Source organism: Lipophrys pholis, assembly GCF_963383615.2.
Source record: "Lipophrys pholis genome assembly, chromosome: 1".
NCBI classification, from domain to species: domain Eukaryota; kingdom Metazoa; phylum Chordata; class Actinopteri; order Blenniiformes; family Blenniidae; genus Lipophrys; species Lipophrys pholis.
In genome coordinates this window covers 38396771-38419691 of record NC_137635.1, presented here as the reverse complement: position 1 = coordinate 38419691, position 22921 = coordinate 38396771, and the positions used below count along the sequence as shown (strand labels likewise).

Here is a 22921-nt window from a genome sequence, read left to right as displayed (position 1 = left end):
TCTCTCCTTTCTGAGTCGAAACGATCAGTCAATCTGTGAAAAAGTGAGATTTCGTGCGTCTTCTCTAGCTCATCATATGTGTTTTTGTTTTAAAGATGGCTCCTCTCTTTAGTTTCTTGTTGTTGATGGTCAGCAGGGACCTGTTTTGTCTGATTGTTGACGACGCTGAACTGCTCTCGTCATTGGCAGTGTGAAGTGGAGCTGTAATGTTGTGCTGAGAGTTACTGTTGAAGCTTCACAGACAGCTCTCAGGTCGTCGGCTGAGGGAAAGTATTTTTAGTTTCAGGCAGACGTCTTCACAGCAATCTTTCTTACTCTGAATTCAACCAGAGGGCATGTTGGGAGCTCAGTTGAAGTAGTGGCACGAACCTAAAATCACCCTGTTGTCAATCAATTGCTCACTGCTACAAACACTCAACTAAATTACTGATCACTCTGTCACCTAATCCACGGAGACCAATAATGGTGATCAATAGTTGTAATCGTCTCATGCAGTCTGCGCATGGAGTCATCAGCTTCACGACACACCCGTCCTGTAGGGATATTTTGGACATGTTTGAAGTGTTCCTCTCTCTGTGCAGTCTGAGTCTCTGGCAGGACAGACCTTTATTCTGCTGCATTAATGGGAGCCAACGAGCCTGAAGGGAGTTTGTGAAGGAGGACAGGAGGGTGAGGAGGAAAGGAGGAGCAGGGAGAAGGAGATGTGTTTGAGGATATTATTATCCCGGGAAATGAGGCCGCTCACTTCTATGGCTTTGCAAGAGGCTTTTTGTCGTGGCAGAAGACATAGGAGTTGAAATGTTTGATCAGTTTGATCAATATCAGCTGAGTCATGAGGCTGAACCTTGTATGATGAGCTCTGTGCAGGAAGAAGAGTTTGTGTGGTCAGAGAAAACCAGCTGATGAGGTTTAAAGAGTTGACTCATCATCTGCTGCTCTATGTGAAACGTGGTGACTCAGGTCGGTGTTCAACCTGACGCAGGTGCTGTGGTCTGAACTGAAGTCTGTATTGCTCCACATTTTAGATTTTTTATACTCATAACAATCTCACAGACCTCAGAAACAATAAGAACCTGGTATTGGTGGTTGCCTTACTGAACCCGTCAAACCTTTAGGTGGGCGCAATGTAAGGTATTATGGTGACCATGCTGAGGATGATGGGCCAGTTACAGGTGCGGGTGTTGTGGTCAACAAGCCGTTCAGAAGCACCAAATTACTGGATCTCAAATGCTTTGTAAGACAGCAGGGGTGACACTCTGAGGGAGGAGCAATCGAGCCGGAGCATGAAAACGATGACAACTGGAGTGAAACCAGCAGCCAAGAGATCTGTGTGAGGAAGTAACTGAGGACACTGTAGACTGGATATAAACCTGCATGTAAAGAGGAAACATCTGAGAAGTTCATTGCCTTTGTACTATTTACATTGTGTTTGTGTATGTTTGCTCATGCGCTTGCAAGCACGCATTCCATTACTGGTATGCTAACGTCAGCCATTGAAGATAAATATATTAAAAACACGTGGAGTTAAAAAATGAAATTTGTATCGATACAAAAAACAATACTTGTTCTTCAAAACATTTTTTTTCAAAAATGTGAGCTATGTAAAGGAGCAGTGGTCTAATAAGCACGGTCAACTTATATCTGCATCAGCCACTATTTTACTATAACTGTTTGAGTTCAGTTTAAGTGCGCCAGCGATACATCCGAAGTTCTTGTGACACGAATTTTGTTATTTGATTGGCAAAGGAAATAAAAATAAAACTCAATCCAAACACATCAATCCAAACACCCAAAAGCTTGAGCATTGATGTATTTTTCTACCACAACCAGATTCTACACTTACCAGTTTTTTTCAGTAACAACCAAACCACAACAACCTTGTTTTTTATAATCATGAGAGTAGTTTTCTTTTCTGTCTTGAAACCAGTTCAGGAAATGGCCTTTGCGGACCTCTCTATAGTGAGAAACAGTTGTATATAGTGGAGTGAGAAGTTGTGCACCGCGGAGAGACACAAAGTCAGTTTGAGGTCTCTATGCAGAAGTTATTTGCCCCTCGGTGTCAGACTGCTGACATCAGACTTCCAAGGACACAAGGAAGTCTCCTGCACTTCCACCTCCACCTTTTCCCTCTCAATAACGCTCTTCACCCAGTCTGCATATCCTGATTTTTGACTGTGTGCCATTCTCTGATCTTCTCTCAGGGGTTCTTCAGTAAACGGCTCAAAGGCTCCATCAAGAGGACGAAGAGTCAGACCAAACTAGACAGAAACACCAGCTTCAGGCTTCCCTCACTCCGGCCTGCTGATGCAGACAGGTAATGATTCACCCTCTGCTGGTTTGTGCTTTGTGAAGTCATTTATTGAACTAGTACAGTAGGTGTAGCCCGTGTGCATCAATCTGTACATTAAGGACGAGGGTATCCTGCCGCTCAGTGCACCACCTGCAGGACATTTTCATCATAATTGAATATTCAATAAAACAAAATACTCACAGCCTGATAAATTTATACTCCACCCTGAGGCTGGCTGCTTTCAGGCCTGCAGTTATGGGTTCAGGATTTACAGGTTGTCCACTGCAGGCACTATAAGCTGCCAGATGGCCTGTTTGACGACTCTTTACTGCAATTTCCTCTTGTTTATGGTGGCTTGTTCCAACTTCCCTAATCAGCAAATGCAAATGATATGTGACTATTAAAAAAACCCAACTGAATCCATGTAGCGGAGCAATAAGTCAAGATTTATGATGACATCTCGGAATGTAATTATGATTACAGTAATGTGAAAGACAAAACAACCATATGTATATAACAATGTGAAATTGCCATAGTTTGCTTGATTGGCTTCTTTTTGTTGCCATTTTTGTTTTTAATGGAACCAATAAAGCATGTAGTAAACTGTACAATATGAACTTATTTTTAGCCATCCTTTCCATCATGTAGGCTGAATGTAGGAAGTGCGTCTCTGCTGATCCCGATGATAAGCTTTGTTGGAAATGTGCTGCAAGTTTTCCCAAGTACTAGAAACCATCATAGGGAGTTTTGGAGGTTTGACTGCTGGAACCAAGGTCTAAGTTAAGCTTTGGCACCGTTTTCTACCCTCCAAACAGTCTCTGGTCTCTTGTAAGGTTTCAAACGTTGATGGTGGGGTCTGCAGTGCTGAACATATCTGACTGGATGACCGGTGCTCGCCGTATGTTATATCACCATTGTTGTGCATCCCACAGAGTATGGTGAGGTGTACACTGGTTCGACTTTCATTTAGAAAAGTGTGTCTTTTTTTTTTTTTTTTTTTTTTTAGTTAAATGCACCAATTAGCTGCACATCTTGATAATAATAGACAGTTATCAAGAGTTGTGCTTTCGTCGAATATCTATAAACACTGATAGAGAATAGTGATGGCCACCCTTTTTTTTTTTTAAAGATCTGCTCAACAATCCTAATATTAAAATAATTGAATCTTTATATTTCCACACTTTGAAACGTATCTGATTGCATCTGCAATGTCTAACCTTCATGTTGTCCTGAAAACTTCCAAGTAAACGGCACACATCAACTTAATCTTTTACTTTCACTCGGAGAAGAGTAGCAAAGATTGAACAAAACTAATAAAACGGACTTCATGTTTTTTCTTTAACTGATTACATCATTATATAGCGCTGTGTTTAGGCTGTTTTTCTCCAGATCATCTCAGAACTCACTGAAATATAACATGGGCTTTGATGCAGGGAAACATGCAGCAGCAGTAGTATTGTTTGCAGGGATTTATCAACTTGTCCACTGTATAAACAAACTGTAACTTCAGATATTCAATAGTACAGGGAACTATTTTTAGGGGCAGAGCCCATTAGTGTGACAATAACGTTGCCAAACTTAATTAGTCTGATTATTTATCAACATGAGTCATGCACTAATGTGACTGTTTAGTGGAGAGTAAAACAGCCGTGGGCACTGAAGAGTTTGATATTTGCCAGGTTTTACTTGTGGTCTTTCCTAAAAATCTGTGCATAAATCTGCTGGCTGACTCATCTCCTCTCCATGTTGTCTCCATGAGCCCAAAGAACAATAAAGTGTCATCAAAAACAGCAACAGTTTAACCTTCCTTTCTGTTTACAGTCCAGCTACTGAGAGAGCCAGTCTTTATTCATTGCTTTTTATGTCATTGCTGCTGTATGACTGGTCTTTTTCAGAGTGCTCTCCCTGAATTGGAGGTGTAATGCATTTATATTTTCACAGCTTTTTCCTATTTCACCAGGCTGATTTGCATAATAGTCCCAGAACTTCGAGTCAGGCAATAATGGATGCAGGAACCTGTTCAGTTCTTTGAAAAGAAGTACCAAAAGTAATGCTTGCAAGTACTTTAGGTTGAAATGTGGCCTTTGTGGTTAATGATGGCATCCTGTGTCAACTAGATTCGAAAATTGGTCAGAAGTTGCCTGAGGGTTTGTGTTTTATAGGATTTCTACTGTATCCCAGTCATGATTGAATCCCTGATGGAGCTTCTCAGACGACACAGCTGTCAGTAGACAATGGCTGCGAGTCGCTTGCTGTGCAGGTGACCGTAACATCATCTCCCCTCCTCTAAAGTCCACCATTTTGAGCCGGCTGTTGATCACACACTTGGTGCATCCGAGTGAAGGATGCCATGCAGCGTTGAAGGCTGCGAGTCAGTTTGTGTTGTGACTACAAGCACCAGAGACAGTTTGCTGATATTAACATTCATTTCCTGCCCTGCTTCTGCTTCCCTCTGTTTCTGCTGGCTCTGTGTTTCCTCCAGTAACAAAGCCCAATCAGCAAACAGTCACAAACCCTATCTGAAATTTAATGATTTAACTTATTTCTTTATTGAGCAGGACTTTGTTTGTTCCTCCTCCTCTTCTTCCTCTTACCCTTCCTCCTCCATTAATCCACCCGGTCTTCCCAGCACTGACTGGAGATGGTTTTACTGGCAGGCCGGCTCTCCTCTCTAGTTTCCTCTCTACTTCTTCACTCTGTCCTCACTCTGCAGAGGTTTTGTGGCTTCGTTCAGCTCATGTTTACAGCATTGTTCGTGGTGTCGGCAGACAACCTTGTTTTAAAAAGAATGATTGATGATTCTTTCCTGGAAAAGGTGGAACATTAAAGCAGATGGCAGATCAGCTTAAAAGCAGAAACCCATGAATGCATTTATCATTTTGTTAATTTCTTTATTATTCAGTGAGTTATTTGATGGAGAAAAGGTTTCCCGTTATTGTTTTCCAAAAAATCCAATAGTTTATATATTTAGTTATAATTTTTGACCGTCCTTAAACAAAAATGTAATTTATGGTTTTAAAAGATAAAGTATTTAAAAATAAGTTATTAGGAAGCTATTTAGCTGTTATCCCAAAATTAAACATTTAAAAGTATAGAAAAAAATACATCATTTCCCAAAAAGCTATCAATCCATTTACTGCCAATCAATTGATATGATGTATTAATTCATATTTCTTGAACTAATTAAAAAAATATATAAATTTGGTATTTAACAGAAAAACATACAAATATTTCATCACATTATTTTAATGCTATTTAAAAGACAACATTTCAATATAAAAAACAAAACTTGAAGCAAAAAATTTTCTTTTCTTTTCTTTTTAGTTTAGAATATCAAAGATGAACAACTTCCATCCTTTCTACCAGAAGCCAGGCTAGTTTCTGGTGGAGATCCAGGCCCAGGCATTAGTTTTGTTGTATTGTTTTCCCCTGTCAATCTTAAAAAGCAAAATGACCAACTTGCTTTCTCCCAATGAAGCTCAGGAGACTTTCATAGGATCTTTGGTTGATGCATCAACACATTAAACATTCAGAAAGACCCATTTTGAACTGAACTAATAATGCATAATCAGCCTAAAATTGACAAAACAAAATCAATAAAGGGCATCTGAGATTGTCCCCTCATGTTAAATGTTGCTCTATTATAATATGTGTGCGTTCTTGCTGAGAGTTTTTGTTTTGTGTGCACAAATGTCCATGTTCTGGTGGAGTGTCCTGACACGCACCTCTGCACAGCATCTGGCCTCTGCTCTGTGTGTGAGGATGCTGATGCACAGAGAGAGTAAGTACGTACAGATTTATAGCCGGCAGACTGTCAGCCAGCTGGACAGCAGGATAATGCTTTACACACTCAAACACACATACACTGACACAGACTCTCTCAGTGCGCGCTGAGGTCCAACTCCTGATGGACGGCTCGTCGTCTCTCCTCCGCAGAGCTCGAGCCGCTCAGCTCTCAAAAACCCTGAGATTCAGGTAGGATGCTGTGCGAGTGCGGGAGAACTATTTGGCCTTCGTTTTTCAAAGGTCCAGTTATTGTTTCAAGATTTCTCCTGTTGGATGATAGTGATGAAGAGGTTCTCGCAGATGAATTTGCGTGTTTGTTGACGTGATCGTTGTGGCTCCTTGTTTCTGCAGCTTTCAGCAGGTTCAGTATTTGCTGTTGGGATTTGGACAGCAGACTTAATCTATGTGCTCTTACTGTAATTTTGTCTGGAAACAGACGGATACTTTATGTCGGGGCACACAAGCTGCTGTATTGGAGGAGATTCAGAAAAAGTTTACTTCAAGTTTGTCACTGAGGCTTATTGATGCTTTGTTGTTCCAAAGACGGAATTAATCATTGAAAGGAGACAAGCGGACACATAAATGCACACAGTCTCCTGGAGCCGATTTGTATTGGCTACATGTCTCTGTGCATGTACCCATATTTGTCATCTTAAAAAATCCACCCAAGTCTGCTGCAATTATCCCTGAACACCCTGCACAATTCACATGCAGTTCAATGGTGTGACAGGAACAAGTTCAGGACTTTCTAAATATACACAAAGGACCATTTGAGGATTATTCATCCATGCATCAACTTTTTCAGTAGTTTATCAAGAGAGGAGTTAGCTTCTAGTGATACAGTTTAAATCTGCCCAGGCATTACTGCCGCTGGAGTCTGGACTGATGAAGCAGTCTCAGCTTCAATTGCCTCCAACCTGCTGGGACAACCACACGAGTCATTTTTCCAAGACAAACCTAAAGCTGATGAATCTAAAGGATTTGAACAAACTTCTTCAGAAGACATCAGCCTCCAGTTGCAGCAAAAGAAAGAGGAGATGGCGAAGGTTATGGTAGTGTTTGTGATCAATCAGAGTGCTGTGTTAAAAACGTACAATCTACCACAGTGAGTCCTATCTGTCCTTACGACGGGGGATGATGCTGTGCGTGTGTGGTCAGAATTCAGTACTGTAAGTGCTTCCTCCGCCTCCTTCCTCTGACACAAGAGTGGATCGAGTTTCCATCCTAATGCAGGAGACCAGCCCTTCCTGAAACTCTGCCTCTGTGGGTGCGTGTGTGTTTACGCTGTAACAGGTTGCACGTTTGTATTCTAAAATCGGTCTTATGTGATATTCATCATAAATATTTTCTTTCGTTAGTACATAGAATTTTCTGTGTTGGTAAATCATAGCTGCGGAAGAGTGCATAATGAGGCAGATTTGAACAAATTTCACTTCCTTAACCTCCATTTCCAAAAGAAGCATCCATACCTGCCTACAGTCACCTGGATGAAGCTGTTAAACTCGGACATGTTAAATATCTAGAAGTTGTTCCTCTCCTCAGACTCTTCAGCTACTTGGTTTAAAGTGATCAAATAAACCTGGTGCAGAATGGGAAACCATAGGTTGGTTAACCTGCATCAACTATTGATTTGACTCTTCAACATGTTTGTGCAAATAAAAATATCTCAAATCTGTCTTGAACCAATGTGCATTGTGGCAGAGTAATGAGTTAAACTCCATCTGTATGTTTGGAAACGTCAGTTTCACTGAAGCGTGCCTGCACAAAACTGTTTGAGGATTTAGAGATAAACTGCAAGAATCTGTGAAATTATTTTCGTTCATTCGTGCCTCCAGTTTGAGAAGAAGGAAAAACATTTCATACATACATGAGTTACTAATAACTGAGAGGTTTTAATCAAACCTTAGATCTGTCTGGTTGATGTGTTTACTGCTGTCGATGACACGAGCCTGATGTCACATCATCATTGTTGATCTGAGCCCACTAATCCTGCTTTACGTAACTCATCTGACACAGCAGTAGGATTATACACACACTGAAACACACTTGGATAGTAAAGACATTGGCAGCCCTCCAGAGGACCTCGTGTCTGATTTATTGGTGCTTCACCTGCACCTGATTTCACTCTGATGAAATCACGTTTTCATATTAAAATGGAGTGACTTGCTTTTGTCCCGAAATTGTGCCTCCAAGTATGATTATCAGGAGTACGTGCTGACACACTCACTCAGTCAGATTGAGCTTTTGAAGAGCTGCGGCTTTTTGTTTGGTAGAATGATCACTGACATTGTTGAAAATGAATAATTTTTGTCAAGTTGCTGTTTATTTTCATGTAGTGTTGCAATAATTCTTTAAAGCAACAGTAAACAATGAGCAAGCATTAAAAACGAAATACTTTTGAATCAGTAACAAGAACAATTTAATGTACTTGACATTGGTATGAATTAATTAGATTTTTATTCAGTGGTTTTTAAACAAATGAGTTTCTTTGAAAAAGAAAATTATCTTTCATAAAGTGACTCTCTGGTTAATAAAAGCGTGTCTGTGGTCTTCCACTCATTACCCGTTCCTCCTTAGATGGGGCAGTTGTTAAACACCTGCCTCTGCTCCTAACTGCGTCATACACTGCTGCCTAGCACCCGTTCTCCTGACAGATGTTGTTTCTGTGGAAATGCTCCCAGGGCCCTCAAACGAGTTGCATCCCAGGACTTTTGTTCAATGAATGCTGGACTGTAGGGAAACCTCGACAGTCGAAAGGTTTGCTTACTTTGCCGGAGCTCCTGCTGTGTGCTGGAGGGTCGAGGAGGGAGGACAGGGAGCGGGAGGAGGGATGCTCTGGGGAACCCCCCTCGCCTGGCTCTGTGGTTGTTTTTCGTAGGTATTACTGCTCTCCTGCTTCACTGTTTGCAGCTATGGTGAGGAAGTTTTGCTCCGTCAGAAAACACAAAGAGGAGCTCTGCTGAGGTGCGCTATCTGCAGCCTTCACACTCAGTCTTCATGTTTGGCTCGTTTTTCTTTCCTGTCCTGTGCAGATCTCGCGGGCTTCCAAAGTTAAAGGAGTCGACCTCCCATGAGTCTTTGCTGAGTCCTTGCAGTGCAGTGGAGGCTCTGGACCTGAGCGTAGAGGAGGACGTGTTTATCAAACCTCTGCACAGCAGCATTCTGGGACAGGAGTTCTGCTTCGAGGTATCAAACAGCAACTCAAACCCTCTCTTACTGGAATAGAAAGGAAGCAGAAACAGATGTTCTATACAAACATACAGATGTTGATAGTAAAATACATTAGAGTTTATTACTGTTTACTGCTGTGAAACAAGTGATTTCATATTCTCAGTCTTTTGTTTTAAGAATTACACCTGCATAAATAATTCAGCAAATTATTGAAGTCTGTAAACTTGTAACAATTTGTCCTCTGAATTATATTCTGACTAATTCTCACTAACTTTTTCTGATTTTAATGATAACCAGATCAAACGTTTAGATTTACTCGTTACTGTGTGAGTGTTTGATTTCATTTGTTTTACATCGTCAAAATAAACAATATCCAACAATAGAATATTAAGATTGTAATTATCAATGAAACAACTGTTCCCTTAAATTTAGCTTGCTTAAAGCAGATCACTTCTCTCAACCTATTTTATCGTGTTTGTCTTGCATGAATGGCACTTTTAATTATGTTTCCTAAAATCCCACATGAACTGCCTGCGAAAGCGAGCATGTCGATAAACCTCTCAAATGAAAGCAGCTCTGTGTTTTCCTTTATCCATCCTCCAACAGAAAGATCAGAACCTTCACAGAGCTGCTGAAGTGGTTAAAACATGCCTTAACTAAAAAGAAACAGTTTTCCGGTGTGAACTTTATCAGCTATAGTAAAAGGAAGCAGTGAAATGTTAAGAAATATAGTTTTCCCTGTTATTAGTTAACTGCAGGCTTGGATGCGGAGTTCCTCTCCACGCCACCCCCCCTCACCCTTTCTCTCTCCCTCCTACCTGCCAGGTGACGTACTCGGGCGGCAGCAAGTGTTTCAGCTGCACGTCGGCCTCAGAGAGAGACCTCTGGATGGAGAACCTGAGGAGAACGATTCAGCCCAACAAGGTGAGAAGATGAAGAATCTGTGCTCTCTGGTTTGTTTTCGTTCTGTTTTTCCGCAGCTGCTTTATGCTTCATTAGCCTGGTGCTGAGAAACCTTTGAAACATGTGACTTTCAGGCCATTTTGTCTTTATTCCGGATGAAATCATGTTCAGGTGGAGCCGCTCTGCTGTGTGACGTCAAGCCAGACTTCACACGGATCTGTTAAAACTGTTTGCTGCTTGTGTGGGACTCATCAATTCTGTACTGCAACTCTGTTTTTGTTTCGAAGAGAAGACTGTGTTTAATTTTTCATTCTCAAACTCAGCTGATGTTTCTGTCCCAGTTATCTCAGAAAATTCATCACCTTCTGCTGCAGAGATCCTTCCAGTCTGAGCCAGTTCGTCTAACCAAATTTGTTTTTGAGTTCTTAACGTGTGTGTGTTCATGTTTTCAGGACAATTGTCGACGAGAGGAGAACCTGCTGCGACTGTGGATCATTGAAGCCAAAGATCTTCCACCGAAGAAGAAATATTTCTGCGAGCTGTGTCTGGATGACGTCCTTTACGCTCGAACCACCAGCAAGACCCGCCATGACAGCCTGTTCTGGGGCGAGTACTTTGACTTTTCTGGCCTGCCCAGCATGCACAGCATCACCGTGCACATCTACCGCGATGTGGATAAGAAGAAGAAGAAGGACAAAAACAACTACGTGGGCCTGGTCCACATCCCGGTGTCGAGCGTGACGGGCCGGCAGTTTGTGGAGAAGTGGTACCCGGCGAGCACGCCCACCATCAGCAAGGGCAAAGGAGGCGGCCCCTCCATCCGCATTAAGTCACGCTTCCAGACCATCTCCATTCTGCCCACGGAGCACTACAAGGAGTTTGCCGAGTTTGTTACCAATAACTACACCATGCTGTGCTCGGTGCTGGAGCCGGTCATCAGCGTCAAGAACAAGGAAGAGATGGCCAGTGCGCTGGTGCACATCCTGCAGGGCACCGGCAGGGCCAAGGTCAGAAGCTCACTTTAAATCATCTGCTTCAGAGTCTTTAAACCAACATCAGATTTCCCTAAACCACACGTTTCTCTTTCGCTTGTTCAGGACTTTCTGACTGACCTGGTCATGTCCGAAGTGGATCGATGTGCTGACCACGATGTCCTGATCTTCAGGGAGAACACGTTGGCCACCAAGGCCATTGAGGAGTATCTGAAGCTGGTGGGACAGAAATACCTGCACGATGCACTTGGTGAGTGTCACACACACTTGCAGCTTTTTGTGCTTATTTATAAAATCCTCAATATTTCTACTTATAAAATATCTGATTCTGGCAGTCACCTTCAGGCTTGAGCTCTCACTCCCCCCCTTTTATACAAACCGTTTAGTAACTCTGCAGGAGAGACTCCTTCCTCCTGTTTGGAAAATCCACCATGCTGTGTACAAATTTAGTCTCAGAGGGACGATTTGACACACTTTTACCACCTCAGGTTTGTGGGAGGGACGGAGCCGATCCCAGCTCACAGTGTGTTAGAGGCATTATACACACACATACTATTCCAACTACAACACCACACAACGATTCATTGTAACAGATCAACCTACTGGCATGTGTTTGGACTGAAGGAGAAAGAGAAGGTATCATTAAAATCCCCACAAACGAGCAGGTCGCACGTGCAAACTAAACACAGGAAGTCAATAGTGTTCCAAATCTACTAAACACTGTGTAAAAATAATATAATATATAACAGTCATCGCTGATGCAGTATCTTCAAAAACATGTAAAGTCCATTTTAACATTGTTCAAATAGCTCTGTGAACAAATGATTAATAATGGGAATATTTTAAAAAGCATAAAGACCACAATGTCCTTAATGATCAGCATTGTTGTCATCATCATCATCATCATCATCATCATCATCCTCTGTGTGGCTCTACTGAGTTGAAGCTTTCTTGGTCATTTCAGAGGTTTAGGAGGAAGAGAGAGAAGAAGCTTAAAATAGTTGAGTGTGACAGAAGAAGTTACAGACCTGCCGAGGATGAGCTCTGTGATGTCTTTCATCCTTTCACTACTGACATTACAGCAAAACCTTCCAGGAGCTCAACAACACAAATGTTCCCAACCTTTTTGATATATTTATAGCTTCATATCTGGAAATAGATGATCAGCTCCTGCAGTGTGTGAGTGAATCATGAGTCCCCTGCAGGTTTCCTCTGTGGCTGAGTTTTGAGTTGGTTGGCATCAAAGATTCAGCACAGTGTGTCAGCCATTAAACAGTCATTAAACGCCATTCGAGCTCCAGACGCACTCGGGGACTCGTTAAAGCTTCATGGACACGGGCGCCGTAAAAACCCAGTTTCTCTGCTGACAGTGAACACAACACCTGCAAAACCAAAACCTGGAGGTGTGTTTAAAATCTGAAGGCTCGTCTGTGACCTTTAACCACTTAATTAACAATATAGATGATGATGATTATTATTATTATTATTGGGAGCATCTCATTGTTTCCTCAGCAAACACATGCTTTTCAGTTTTTATGGATTTTAAAACTAATTCAATTGGAAACATACTGCCTGTAAAATAATGTAATGTTAAATAAGTTAGTATCGTTTCATCAACTTTTAATGCTGAAAATCACCAAAAATATTCCTCATTATTAATTTCCCACTTTTCATTCTAATTCATTAATGTATATTCACATTGTTTTATCACTGCGAGGTGTATTCTTCTAATTTTTTTCTCCTTATTCTGAGGAATTTCTGTCCCGGAAATGGAGGTCATGGTCACTAAAAATCCTTGTTTCATTTTGAAATGAGTTCAAACTAAAGTACTAAAGTCAATAACATTAAATGGCTACTGTAAGATCAAATGACATAAAGAATATGCGTTACTGGATCTGCTGTGGTGAACCTGGAAGGAAGCAGACCAAACACAGTCCAGGCCACTGTACAGCTGGAGTGCTTTAATCCTGATTTCACAGACGGACATGGTTTTATTAGAATTATAAATGTATAATCTCATCATTAAAAATCTACTGACATGCTCCATAATACATTTGTGGAACCTGGTTGATTGAGTTGCTTTGTGCCATTTTCGGTTGAGCTGAAGTCGTCAGAGACCCGCCCCATCTGGATCGTTTCTCCTGCGTCTCTTCTCTTATTCTGTTCCTGCTTGCGTCTCCCTCCAGGGGAATTCATCAAAGCTCTGTACGAGTCGGACGAGAACTGCGAGGTGGACCCAAGCCGATGTTCCAGCAGTGACCTGTCCGAGCACCAGAGTAACCTGAAGATGTGCTGCGAGCTGGCCTTCTGCAAGATCATCAACTCCTACTGGTACGACTGCAGCTGCTCGCACACGTCCAGAGCTGACCATATCTGAAAGTGTTTTACATTGTTTAATTATCACAAACACCTCAGAGAGAGAAAAAAACCAATACTACAAACATCAGTCTTTTTTTTTTCTTTTGTTGTTTTAGTGGTTTTATATACTAGGTGTTGTTTTGGGCTATTTTAGTTGTTTTTGGCGATTGTACTCAGTTTGGCCACTTTTCCTTCATTTTACGCTCCTTTATGTTGTTTATTTTGCTTAATGGTCGTTTGCCAAATGTATTAGTGAACATCTGCAGCGCCTCATGAAACGTTTTGGCTTCAAACTCCTGTGGAATTTGTAATGAATGGTTCAGTGAGTTGGATGATGTGTTGCTCAGAAATAATTTCACACTAGAGCGACACAGTGACGTCCTGTAGAGGTCAGCACTCTCAAATCAAGAACAAGAAGCTCCTCGGGTGAAGACCAGGGATATTTTAAGAATGAACCTCTGCATCAACAGTTTGAGCTCCACAGCAGAGATGTGGTTGGCGCCCCCTGCTGCTGCAGGAGGGGAACAGCAGCAGTGAGTCAGCTGAGGCATCGTGGATCATAATGAAGCTGCTTGTCGCTGCTGTTTCACTGTTGACCTTCAGCCTGCAGAGTCTCATTAGCGTCACGGCAGCTGATCAGTTAACATGCAGATGAAAAGGTGTCGCCGCCTCGTCGGCCCGCAGTGATTACTGTGAGATCCGACGCGATTTTAAATGCATCATCAGCATGATTGAAAGATGCTTTTAAAGGCTACAATCGATTGAATATCACTCAGGTCAGTCCACTCTGCTGTTTGGCTGATTTGGATCATTCTTCTCTCAAAGCATTTAGAATATGCTGGCAGAGCAGATTCTGACCCACTTCCTGTTCAATCAGTTCTCCTCCGCCCAGCCTGGTTGAGTCTCCTCCAACACTTTTTCTCTGAGTGTCACATCAGAGAGATGAACGATGCAAAGAAGAATGTTGCTCTTTGAGTGAGGACATTAACCCCTTCTAGTGTAAACACAATGTTCAGAACAAACAAAATGCAATGAGTCCATTTTTTTAAAGAATGATATTACATTTTTTGTATTCCAGTTTTAATCAATATCTCGTCTGCTGTTTTAGTTTTGTGGATGTCTGTGGTTACAAAACGGATCAGTTCATGCTGTTCTCAAACCAGGAAGTGTTTTCAGACCTTTTCAGTCCTGCACCACGCAGGAAGTGGCTGATGAGGATTACGTTGATGGAAATGACATTATTTCTTTCCTCCAGACATATTAAAAGGTTTTGGGAGTGGATAAGTGTTGTTGTCTGCGGCGGCAGAAACCCGATCCTGCGTCCCAGCCCGGGTGCTGCTGACACGTTGGTACTTCCTGTCTCCGCAGCGTGTTTCCTCGGGAGCTGAAGGAAGTGTTTGCGTCGTGGAAGCAGCAGTGCGACGCGCGCGGCCACCAGCAGGACATCAGCAAGCGTCTGATCAGCGCCTCGCTCTTCCTGCGCTTCCTCTGCCCCGCCATCATGTCGCCGTCGCTCTTCAGCCTGACGCAGGAGTACCCCGACGACCGGACGTCCCGGACGCTCACGCTCATCGCCAAGGTCATCCAGAACCTCGCCAACTTCACAAAGTGAGTCGCTGCTGGAGTGTGAGAGTTTACCCAATCATATGAAGCGACACTTTGGATGATTTTGACGTGTGAAGAGGTTCATAAGAATGAGTTACGTTATTTTACTAGTTTTCATTCAGCACGTCTGATTAATTTGTCGGATCTTTCCTCATTTTTCTGCTCTCACTTTGGGAATGTGCCGTGTGACGTCTTCAGGTTTGGGAACAAGGAGGAGTACATGGCCTTCATGAACGACTTCCTGGAGCACGAGTGGGCGGGAATGATGCGCTTCCTGTCGGAGATCTCCAACCAGGAGACTTTATCCAACACGCCGGGCTTCCAGGGATACATCGACCTCGGCCGCGAGCTGTCGGTGCTGCACTCGCTGCTGTGGGAGGTGGTGTCTCAACTCGACAAGGTACCTGTGTGTGTGTGTGTGTGTGTGTGTGTGTGTGCAGGCTGAGATTACATGGGATTATCACATCATACCTGTAGGTGTGTTTTTAAACTGACACTAAACACTGACAGATGTGGCTGATTCCTGGACTTGCTCTCAGGTTGAGTTTGTGTTGTTATTGATCAGTGATCAGTAAATGGTTGCTGTGTGTGTGTGTGTGTGTGAGACGACACTGGATGAACATCAGGAGGTCACATCAGTTCATTTAACCACATTAATACGGCGTTGCTGAACCTCACAGCATGGCCTCAAATCCATCCTCCCTCACCCTCCACCCCTGCCTGCCTGGATCCCTCCCTCCTCCCCCCACCCCCCGCTGGCTGTGCCGCCACCCTTCCTCCCCCGGAGCTCCTCTGCATGGCTTTGCTGTGTCAGATGTGCTCTTGTTCAGTAGACGCATGTTGTTTTTAGTTGATTTTGGTTTTGTTTCCATTAAGTTTCCCTCATGGTTTTTTCCTCCTCTCTTCCTTTTCATCCCCCCATCCCCCCCCGCTCACTTTCTGTTGTTTGCCACCATGTTGGTTTTGCTTTCCTACCACCACCACCGCATCCTGGTGCTTTCATTCAACACACACACACACACACACGCACACACACACACACACACACACACACACACACACACACACACACACACACACACACACACACACACTGCGACTCCAGGGTGAAAATTCCTTCCTGCAGGCCACCGTAGCGAAGCTGGGCCCACTGCCGAGGATTCTGGGAGATATTTCTCGCAGTCTGGCCGCTCCCACGCCCATCCAGCAGCAGCTGCGGCGTTTCCAGGATCATGGCTCCGCCCACAACATCAGCGGCAGCATGTCGTCAGGCTTGCAGCGAATCTTTGAGGATCCTGTCGACAGGTAACAGATGTTGATGATCTGCGGCGACGTCTGTCCTTGACGGTCGATTCTCTGGTTTTGGTGATTTAGTTTATTCCAGTGACTTTGACGCTTCTTCTTTTGTTGATTAAAGATGTTTTGGGTTATTTTGTTTCCCATCAAGTTGTCTGACGACTTCCTTGTTCTGGATTATTGCAGTAAACACTTTGTTTCTTCTGAATGGTGACACTCGTGTTCTTACAGTCGCAGTGATGTCCGCAGCCTGCAGTTGCCGGTTGGCGAGCTCATGGAGGGTTATGGTCGAGGGCAGCGCCCCCTGGTGGCTCAACAGCATCCAAACACTCGCAGCAGCTTCTCGGACCAGGAGGAGCGAGACAACCTGATGCCCAATGGACGCAGCATCTCTCTGGTGGACCTGCAGGACGCTCAGAACCTTCACGGCGCCACGGGGCCGCCGCCGCACCACGAGGCTCCGCCCCGCCTCAGCAGGGTGGGCTCTCAGGCTTCCATCGGACACGGCCCGCCCCCGACGGCCTACCCCCACTCCAACCCCGTGACGCCCCAGCCAACGCCGCACCAGGCCAAAGTCCCGCCCCGAGACATCCAGCCGCAGAGCGCGCCGCAGAGCGCGCCGCAGGTGCGGCGGCCGCTGCACCCGTCACTCAGCCAGCAGCGCAGCCTTCAGCCGCTGTCGTTCCAGAATCCCGTGTACCACCTGAGTAACCCCGCCCACAGCCTGTCCACACGCTCCGCCCACTTGCTGCGGCAGGACTCCAGCTCAGAGAACCTGAGCACTGAGAGCTCGCACAACAGCCACAGCAACTCCGATGACTTTGGCAGCCAGGTGGGGGTCAAAGGTCGCGTGGCCTCCAACAGCAGCCTGGACGAGCTGGGCAGCAGGCGGAGCACTCAGAGCGAGGGGTGCTCCACGCCACGTCGCCACGCTCTGCCAGAACTACCGCCCGGGGCCGCTACGGCCGTCGCCATACCCCGCCAGAGCACGACGGCGGGCACCGCCCACATCGTAAAGGTGGAGCAGCAGAGCCGTGGAGGGGGCGGGGCCAGGACGCCGCGCTCTCATCCACACAGCGCCTCGCTCCGGAGCAGCAGCAGCGCCAATACCGAGCCCGTGCGTCACGACGCGTCCACCGCCGCGCCCGCCAGCCAGCAGTCTGCCTGCTCCGTGGAGAACGCTGCTCCGCCCCCGAGGAGCGCCGCCAAGCCACCGCCGCCGGTACGGCAGGAACCAGCAGCTTCAGCGTGACGGTGCAGGAGTCAACAGGTGTGTGTCTGACGTGTCACTGGTCTGTGCAGGTGGCGTCCCCGGTGGAGGCCGTGGCCATGTCCCCCGTAGAGAGGACGGCGGCGTGGGTCCTCAACAACGGCCAGTATGACGAGAAGGAGGAGGAGGGCGGTGGCGGCGGCGAGCGGAGGGAGGAGGGCAGGAACACAGAGAAGGTAACCAACACTCGGCGGTAACGTGCTGCTACCATGACGACAGGCTAACGTTCACGTGTTCGCAGTACGAGACGGAGATCGCTCGGCTGAAGGAGCGACTGTGGACGTCCGGCCGCCGCCTGGAGGAGTACGAGCGGCGGCTGCTGGCGCAGGAGCAGCAGATGCAGAAGCTGCTGCTGGAGCACAAGAAGCGTCTGGAGGACAGCGAGGAGCGTCTGAGGAGGCAGCAGGAGGAGAAGGACAGTCAGATGAAGAGCGTCATCTGCAGGTGACCAACAACAAACTTCACAGGCTGAAAGTGATCAATACCTCTTTGTATCTGGTGAACATCACATTAATGTCACGTTTGTATTTAATTTGCAACACTGATATTTTTTCTTTCCCACTTTTGACGCTTTTCTAAAACAAAAACTTTCTAAATGTTCAGAGTTTTGTCATTATTTTCTAGGAGGTTTTGTGTCGCATGTGGATCAATAGTTTATTGATCAGCTGCTGACATGTGAGATGAAGTTTCACCTCGAGACTGAAATGCACGAAAGAAACACACATGCAGCTCCATGTTATTTTTCTGTGTAACGTGTGTGTGTGTGTGTGTGTGTCTGCCGACACGGACAGAGCAGGTTGATGATTCTCCTCCTCCTCCGCAGGCTCATGGCGGTGGAGGAGGAGCTGAAGCGCGACCACGCGGAGATGCAGGCGGTGATCGAAGCCAAGCAGAAGATCATCGACGCTCAGGTACGGACCGACGCCTCGGCCGCTTTAGAGCTCAGTTCAGGCAGGACGAGTCCGGAGTCCCTTAACGTTTCAGTTTGCTGCTTCTCACCGTGTCTTCACTGATTTCAGGTCAGTAACGGATGTGAAATAGACCAATCAGGCAAGTAACTGTAGCCCCTCCCCCTCCCCTCCCCCCTTTCACTTGCTGGTTTTCAAACAAACTTTATTTGACAACAAGCATCAACACGCTTCACATAGCAGCCAATCACAGAGCAGCAGCAGCAGCTTGTCTCACTGTAAATACCCTGCAGCGCCCCCTGCTGGACACCGTTTGGTGGCACGTTGTGCTCTGAGCGTTTTTTTATTTGTGTTTGGCTGCAGATCTTCACCTTCCTCCTCCTCCTCCTCCTCCTCACCCGCTCACTCCCTCCCAGCAGCCCAGCTTGGTGCTCACAGGTCCACAGCAGGTTTCAGCTCCGGTCCACTCAGACGTTCCTCTGATTCCACATCAGAGGAACTTTACATTTGGTTTTATTGGTTTTTACTTTTTGACCTCATTTGTTTTATGTTTTTGGCTGCTGCCCTCGAACTCCCCGTTAAACTCTGCCTCTGTCGGGTCAAAACCACGTCACCACTCGTCCTAAAACCCAGGAGGTCCAATAACACACTTTACATGGACAAAGAACCGTCGCTGTTCTGACCTCAGGATTATTGCGTCTTACTGAGTTTCATTGGATTAATGTCACACAGTCTCAACATTTGTGGAATTGATGAAATGTTCCATCGAAAGTTTTTCCTCTCTTTGAGGAAGTGGTTTTCACCTGACAGCCCCCCCCCCCCCTGCCCCGCCACCATCGCTCTGGCTTCATGCCCCGCCTCTTTTCTCTGTGTCTGTCCAATCAGGAGAAGCGGATCGGCTCTCTGGACGCGGCCAACACGCGGCTGATGCTGGCGCTGGCCCAGGTGAAGGAGCACTACAGCACGCCCAGCCTCCGCAACGGCCTGTCGCCTAGCAACCCCACCAAGCTGTCCATCACAGAGAACGGCGAGTTCAAGAACAGCAGCTGCTGATTGGTCCTGCCTGGGCCGAGGGGGCGGGGCTTCAACCAGTAGATTTAAATATGGAGATCCTATAAATGCTTGTGTAAATACTGAAGTTTGACCTGTTCAGTGTACAGTGTGTGTGTGTGTGTGTGAGAGAGAGAGTGTGTGTGTGTGTGTGCGCGCAGCGTCACAGAAGCACAGTGAGAAAATAAAACCAAAAACAGAAATTTAAATTTTCTAATAGAATTTTTTATGGTTTTTATTTGAAGCTTCTGGTTTTAATTTTGAATTTTTTTTGAGTGGATTCTTTGTTTTGTTTTGCTGTTTCCACTTTAGTTTTTTTTTTTTTTTTTACCTGATAACTTGTTCTCAGGTTTTAATTTATTCCTCCACGTCCTGTTGTTGGAGGATCGCACCCGTCTGCTGTCACAAGTTCCAATAAAAGCTTCTTGAAAGTTCCACTGTGCTGTAGTTTCCATGGAAAACATTCAACTGATTATAGGAAATAGTAAAGATCAGATGTGTGAGAGAAATATTACATGTCACTTTAGCATCAGGTGACCTGGAAATAATTAGAAGTAATGAGTTGCAGGATCAATTCAGCTGGAAAATATTTTAAATTACTGACATGAATTATGTTGGATTGGTTTCTTTACAATCTGAGTCATTTATTAGTATTTTACAAGTCAGACTTGTGCACATGTAGAAAACTTTAGAATAACATATTCACACTTTGTACAAGTAAAAGCCACAGCAGACCCGGATGAAGGTTCTGGATTTAGAGGCGCGCTCGCAGTCTCCCCAATTCCCCTCCAAGAATCTGATGAAAGTCGAGGCAGTTTTTCTTGTTAAGATTTTATTATGCTTAAAAAAGAAAATTAAAAGACAGGAGGTGGTGATTGAAGAAAAAGAAAAAAATATATATTCATATTCAAATATCTTTATACTTTTTCTATTCATACATGATTAACAATGCAAAGAAAATAATTCCCGTAGTAGTAGTGCTTAAGTAAAGTTCAATATAGACTTTTATTATAACAAAATAGGCAGTTTACCGAGAGGGTTAAATATCTGTCAAAATCTCATTGTACAAGAATCGACACTCGTGGCCGCCCGGAGCTGGCAGCTCGTCTCTGGGTGCGTCCACGCCCGTCACATGATCGACATCGTTTCCGTGGTAAGACACTGACGATGCTGTCGGACGTCGCCATGACGACCGGCGGGGTTCAAGCTCGCGCAGGAGGGCGCCGACTCGACATCAAACGCACCAGAAACAAACGTGACGGAGGAAAAGTTTGTTTTCTTAAAGTGAGGAAAAAAAACTGATCTTGTTGGAAAAATACCTTATAATTAAATAACAGCCTTCAATTATGTTACAATAAAAAAAAAAGATAATTCACTTGTAATAAAAATACATTATATATAGTAAAATAATTGTGTCCATTCTTCTGATCAATGAGGATTTTGGTTGAAATCTGTTTTTATACTATCGTAACAAAAATAAGAGTCCTTTTAACAATTTATTATATATATTTCTGATTCTCCTTCGACATGAGAAATTTACTCTGGCTTTGATTTAATATAATACTCTAATACATTTAATGATGATTTAAGATTTAATGTTTGTCATGAGATCAATTTAGCATATAGTCTTAAAATATATTCCTGTGATCACAGTGATATTTCTGCATTTTGCTAAAGAGAAACACTAAAGTCTCATTTATTTTTTAGATACCGAGTTTGTGTCATTCCAGGCAGTTTTTCTTGATTTTCGGTGTAATAAAATAATGTTTTAATAATTTTTTTGCAGTTTTTCAAAATAAAGATATCAGCTTTCTTCCTTTGGTCATTGCACTGAACATTTATCGCTCCGTTTATATACTTAAAGTTTATATATTTGTTTCTTTCTGGCTGGTTTCAATATAAAAGTGACTTTGTGTGAGAAATGTAAATATTTCCAGAGCATGGTCAGTTTTTCTCCCTAAGAAAACAACTTTTGACTGTGGCGTTTAAATGACTGGAGGATTAAAAACATATTGACATGACCACATTATCACTGAGCGGAGTGTTTTCTACTAATTTAAAATGTTAAAAGCGGTGCGCGGCGCCCTCTAGCGGCAGAGCGGGAACACTGCTGCGTCTCGTCAACGTCCGGCGGCAGTGAGGAGCAAAACAAAACAAATTTAATGTGAATCAAGTAAAAAAAACAAACAAACAAAAAAACCTAGAAGAAGAGAATTTATGAAATGAGCAGAAACTGAGGAGAAAAGCTGTGACATCAGACGCGGAGGTGAAGGGGCTGATGGGAAATAAACAGGGAATAACTGACATGCTGTTTAAAGCTCAAACGTGCAAAGTTTTGCTTTTTGTGTCTCCGCTCCCTCCGGCAAGACGGACGGACGCTGCCTGAGACTGAAACTCCGTCCACCCTCTCACCTCACAGGACAAAACAAAGAGGAGGGAATCCACAATCCAAAAAAAAAGAAAGAAAAAAAAAAAAGAAAAAAGTTCAAATCTGCTTCGTACGTTTCAGGGTGTCGTTCTCTGTTCTCGTCTTCTGAAGTTCTCCTCCCTTAAACATTAAGGAGCTGTACCAGAAGTCCTCCAACTCTCCAACGTGTGCTTTACTCTGCCCGAGTCCTCGACAGGCAAAAGACCCCAAAGACCCCTGCTGAGCCGCGGGGGTGGGGTGGGGGTGGGTGGGGGCTCTTCCTTCAAAATGAAACAAAACAACCTAAGGAAGGAGGAAGAGGAGGAGGACGAAGAGGAGTGTGGGGCTTCATAACTTCTCCTTGGACTGAACCCAGATGAACGGACCCGACTGCTCCTCGATGATCTGCTTCACCTGCTCGTAGATCTCCTCCAGAGTGTCGCCCTGCACGATGGCTACACACACACACACACACACACACACACACACACACACACACACACACACACACACACACACACACACACACACACACACACACACACACACACACACACACACACACACACACACACACACACACACACACACACACACACACACACACACACACACACACACACACACACACACACACACACACACACACACACACACACACACACACACGTGTCACATGACAGGAAGGCGACTGGACTTTCTGTCTGTTCATCACGTGTGGAGTCATTTTGTACATTTCCAGGGTTTTGGGATCTGAAGCAAACAGTAATTCCACTGATGACCTGCGGGGGGCAGCATTACGCAGTACAGCTCATGTAGCAAATCTAGATTTTAGATTTTTTGCTCCAACAGTTTATCTTCACGAGCAAAATAGAAAACATATCG

General features: G+C 44.5%; 2 protein-coding genes across 10 annotated transcripts in view; one reads left to right on the top strand and one right to left on the bottom strand.

The window, feature by feature from the left end:
* rasal2 (RAS protein activator like 2) overlaps nt 1–20501 on the top strand; it is a 74288-nt gene extending 53787 nt beyond the window's left edge. For 3 of the 6 annotated variants that reach the window (XM_080463754.1, XM_080463752.1, XM_080463756.1), the window contains 14 exons: nt 2202–2314; nt 9109–9262; nt 10073–10171; nt 10603–11157; nt 11248–11392; nt 13329–13473; nt 14869–15108; nt 15304–15505; nt 16232–16410; nt 16633–17623; nt 17704–17847; nt 17913–18115; nt 18495–18582; nt 19465–20501. In XM_080463754.1, coding sequence (XP_080319880.1) covers nt 2202–2314; nt 9109–9262; nt 10073–10171; nt 10603–11157; nt 11248–11392; nt 13329–13473; nt 14869–15108; nt 15304–15505; nt 16232–16410; nt 16633–17623; nt 17704–17847; nt 17913–18115; nt 18495–18582; nt 19465–19632 — 3426 coding nt within the window. In that variant the 3' untranslated portion in view covers nt 19633–20501. Of the gene's footprint in view, nt 1–2201; nt 2315–9108; nt 9263–10072; nt 10172–10602; nt 11158–11247; nt 11393–13328; nt 13474–14868; nt 15109–15303; nt 15506–16210; nt 16411–16632; nt 17624–17703; nt 17848–17912; nt 18116–18494; nt 18583–19464 lie in introns of all 6 variants that reach the window. The other 3 variants (XM_080463753.1, XM_080463751.1, XM_080463755.1) reach the window with 1 other exon arrangement.
* dlg1b (discs large MAGUK scaffold protein 1b) overlaps nt 20456–22921 on the bottom strand; it is a 111854-nt gene continuing 109388 nt past the window's right edge. For all 4 annotated transcript variants that reach the window (XM_080463837.1, XM_080463839.1, XM_080463840.1 and 1 more), the window contains one exon: nt 20456–22491. In XM_080463837.1, coding sequence (XP_080319963.1) covers nt 22385–22491 — 107 coding nt within the window. In that variant the 3' untranslated portion in view covers nt 20456–22384. The remainder of the gene's footprint in view (nt 22492–22921) is intronic.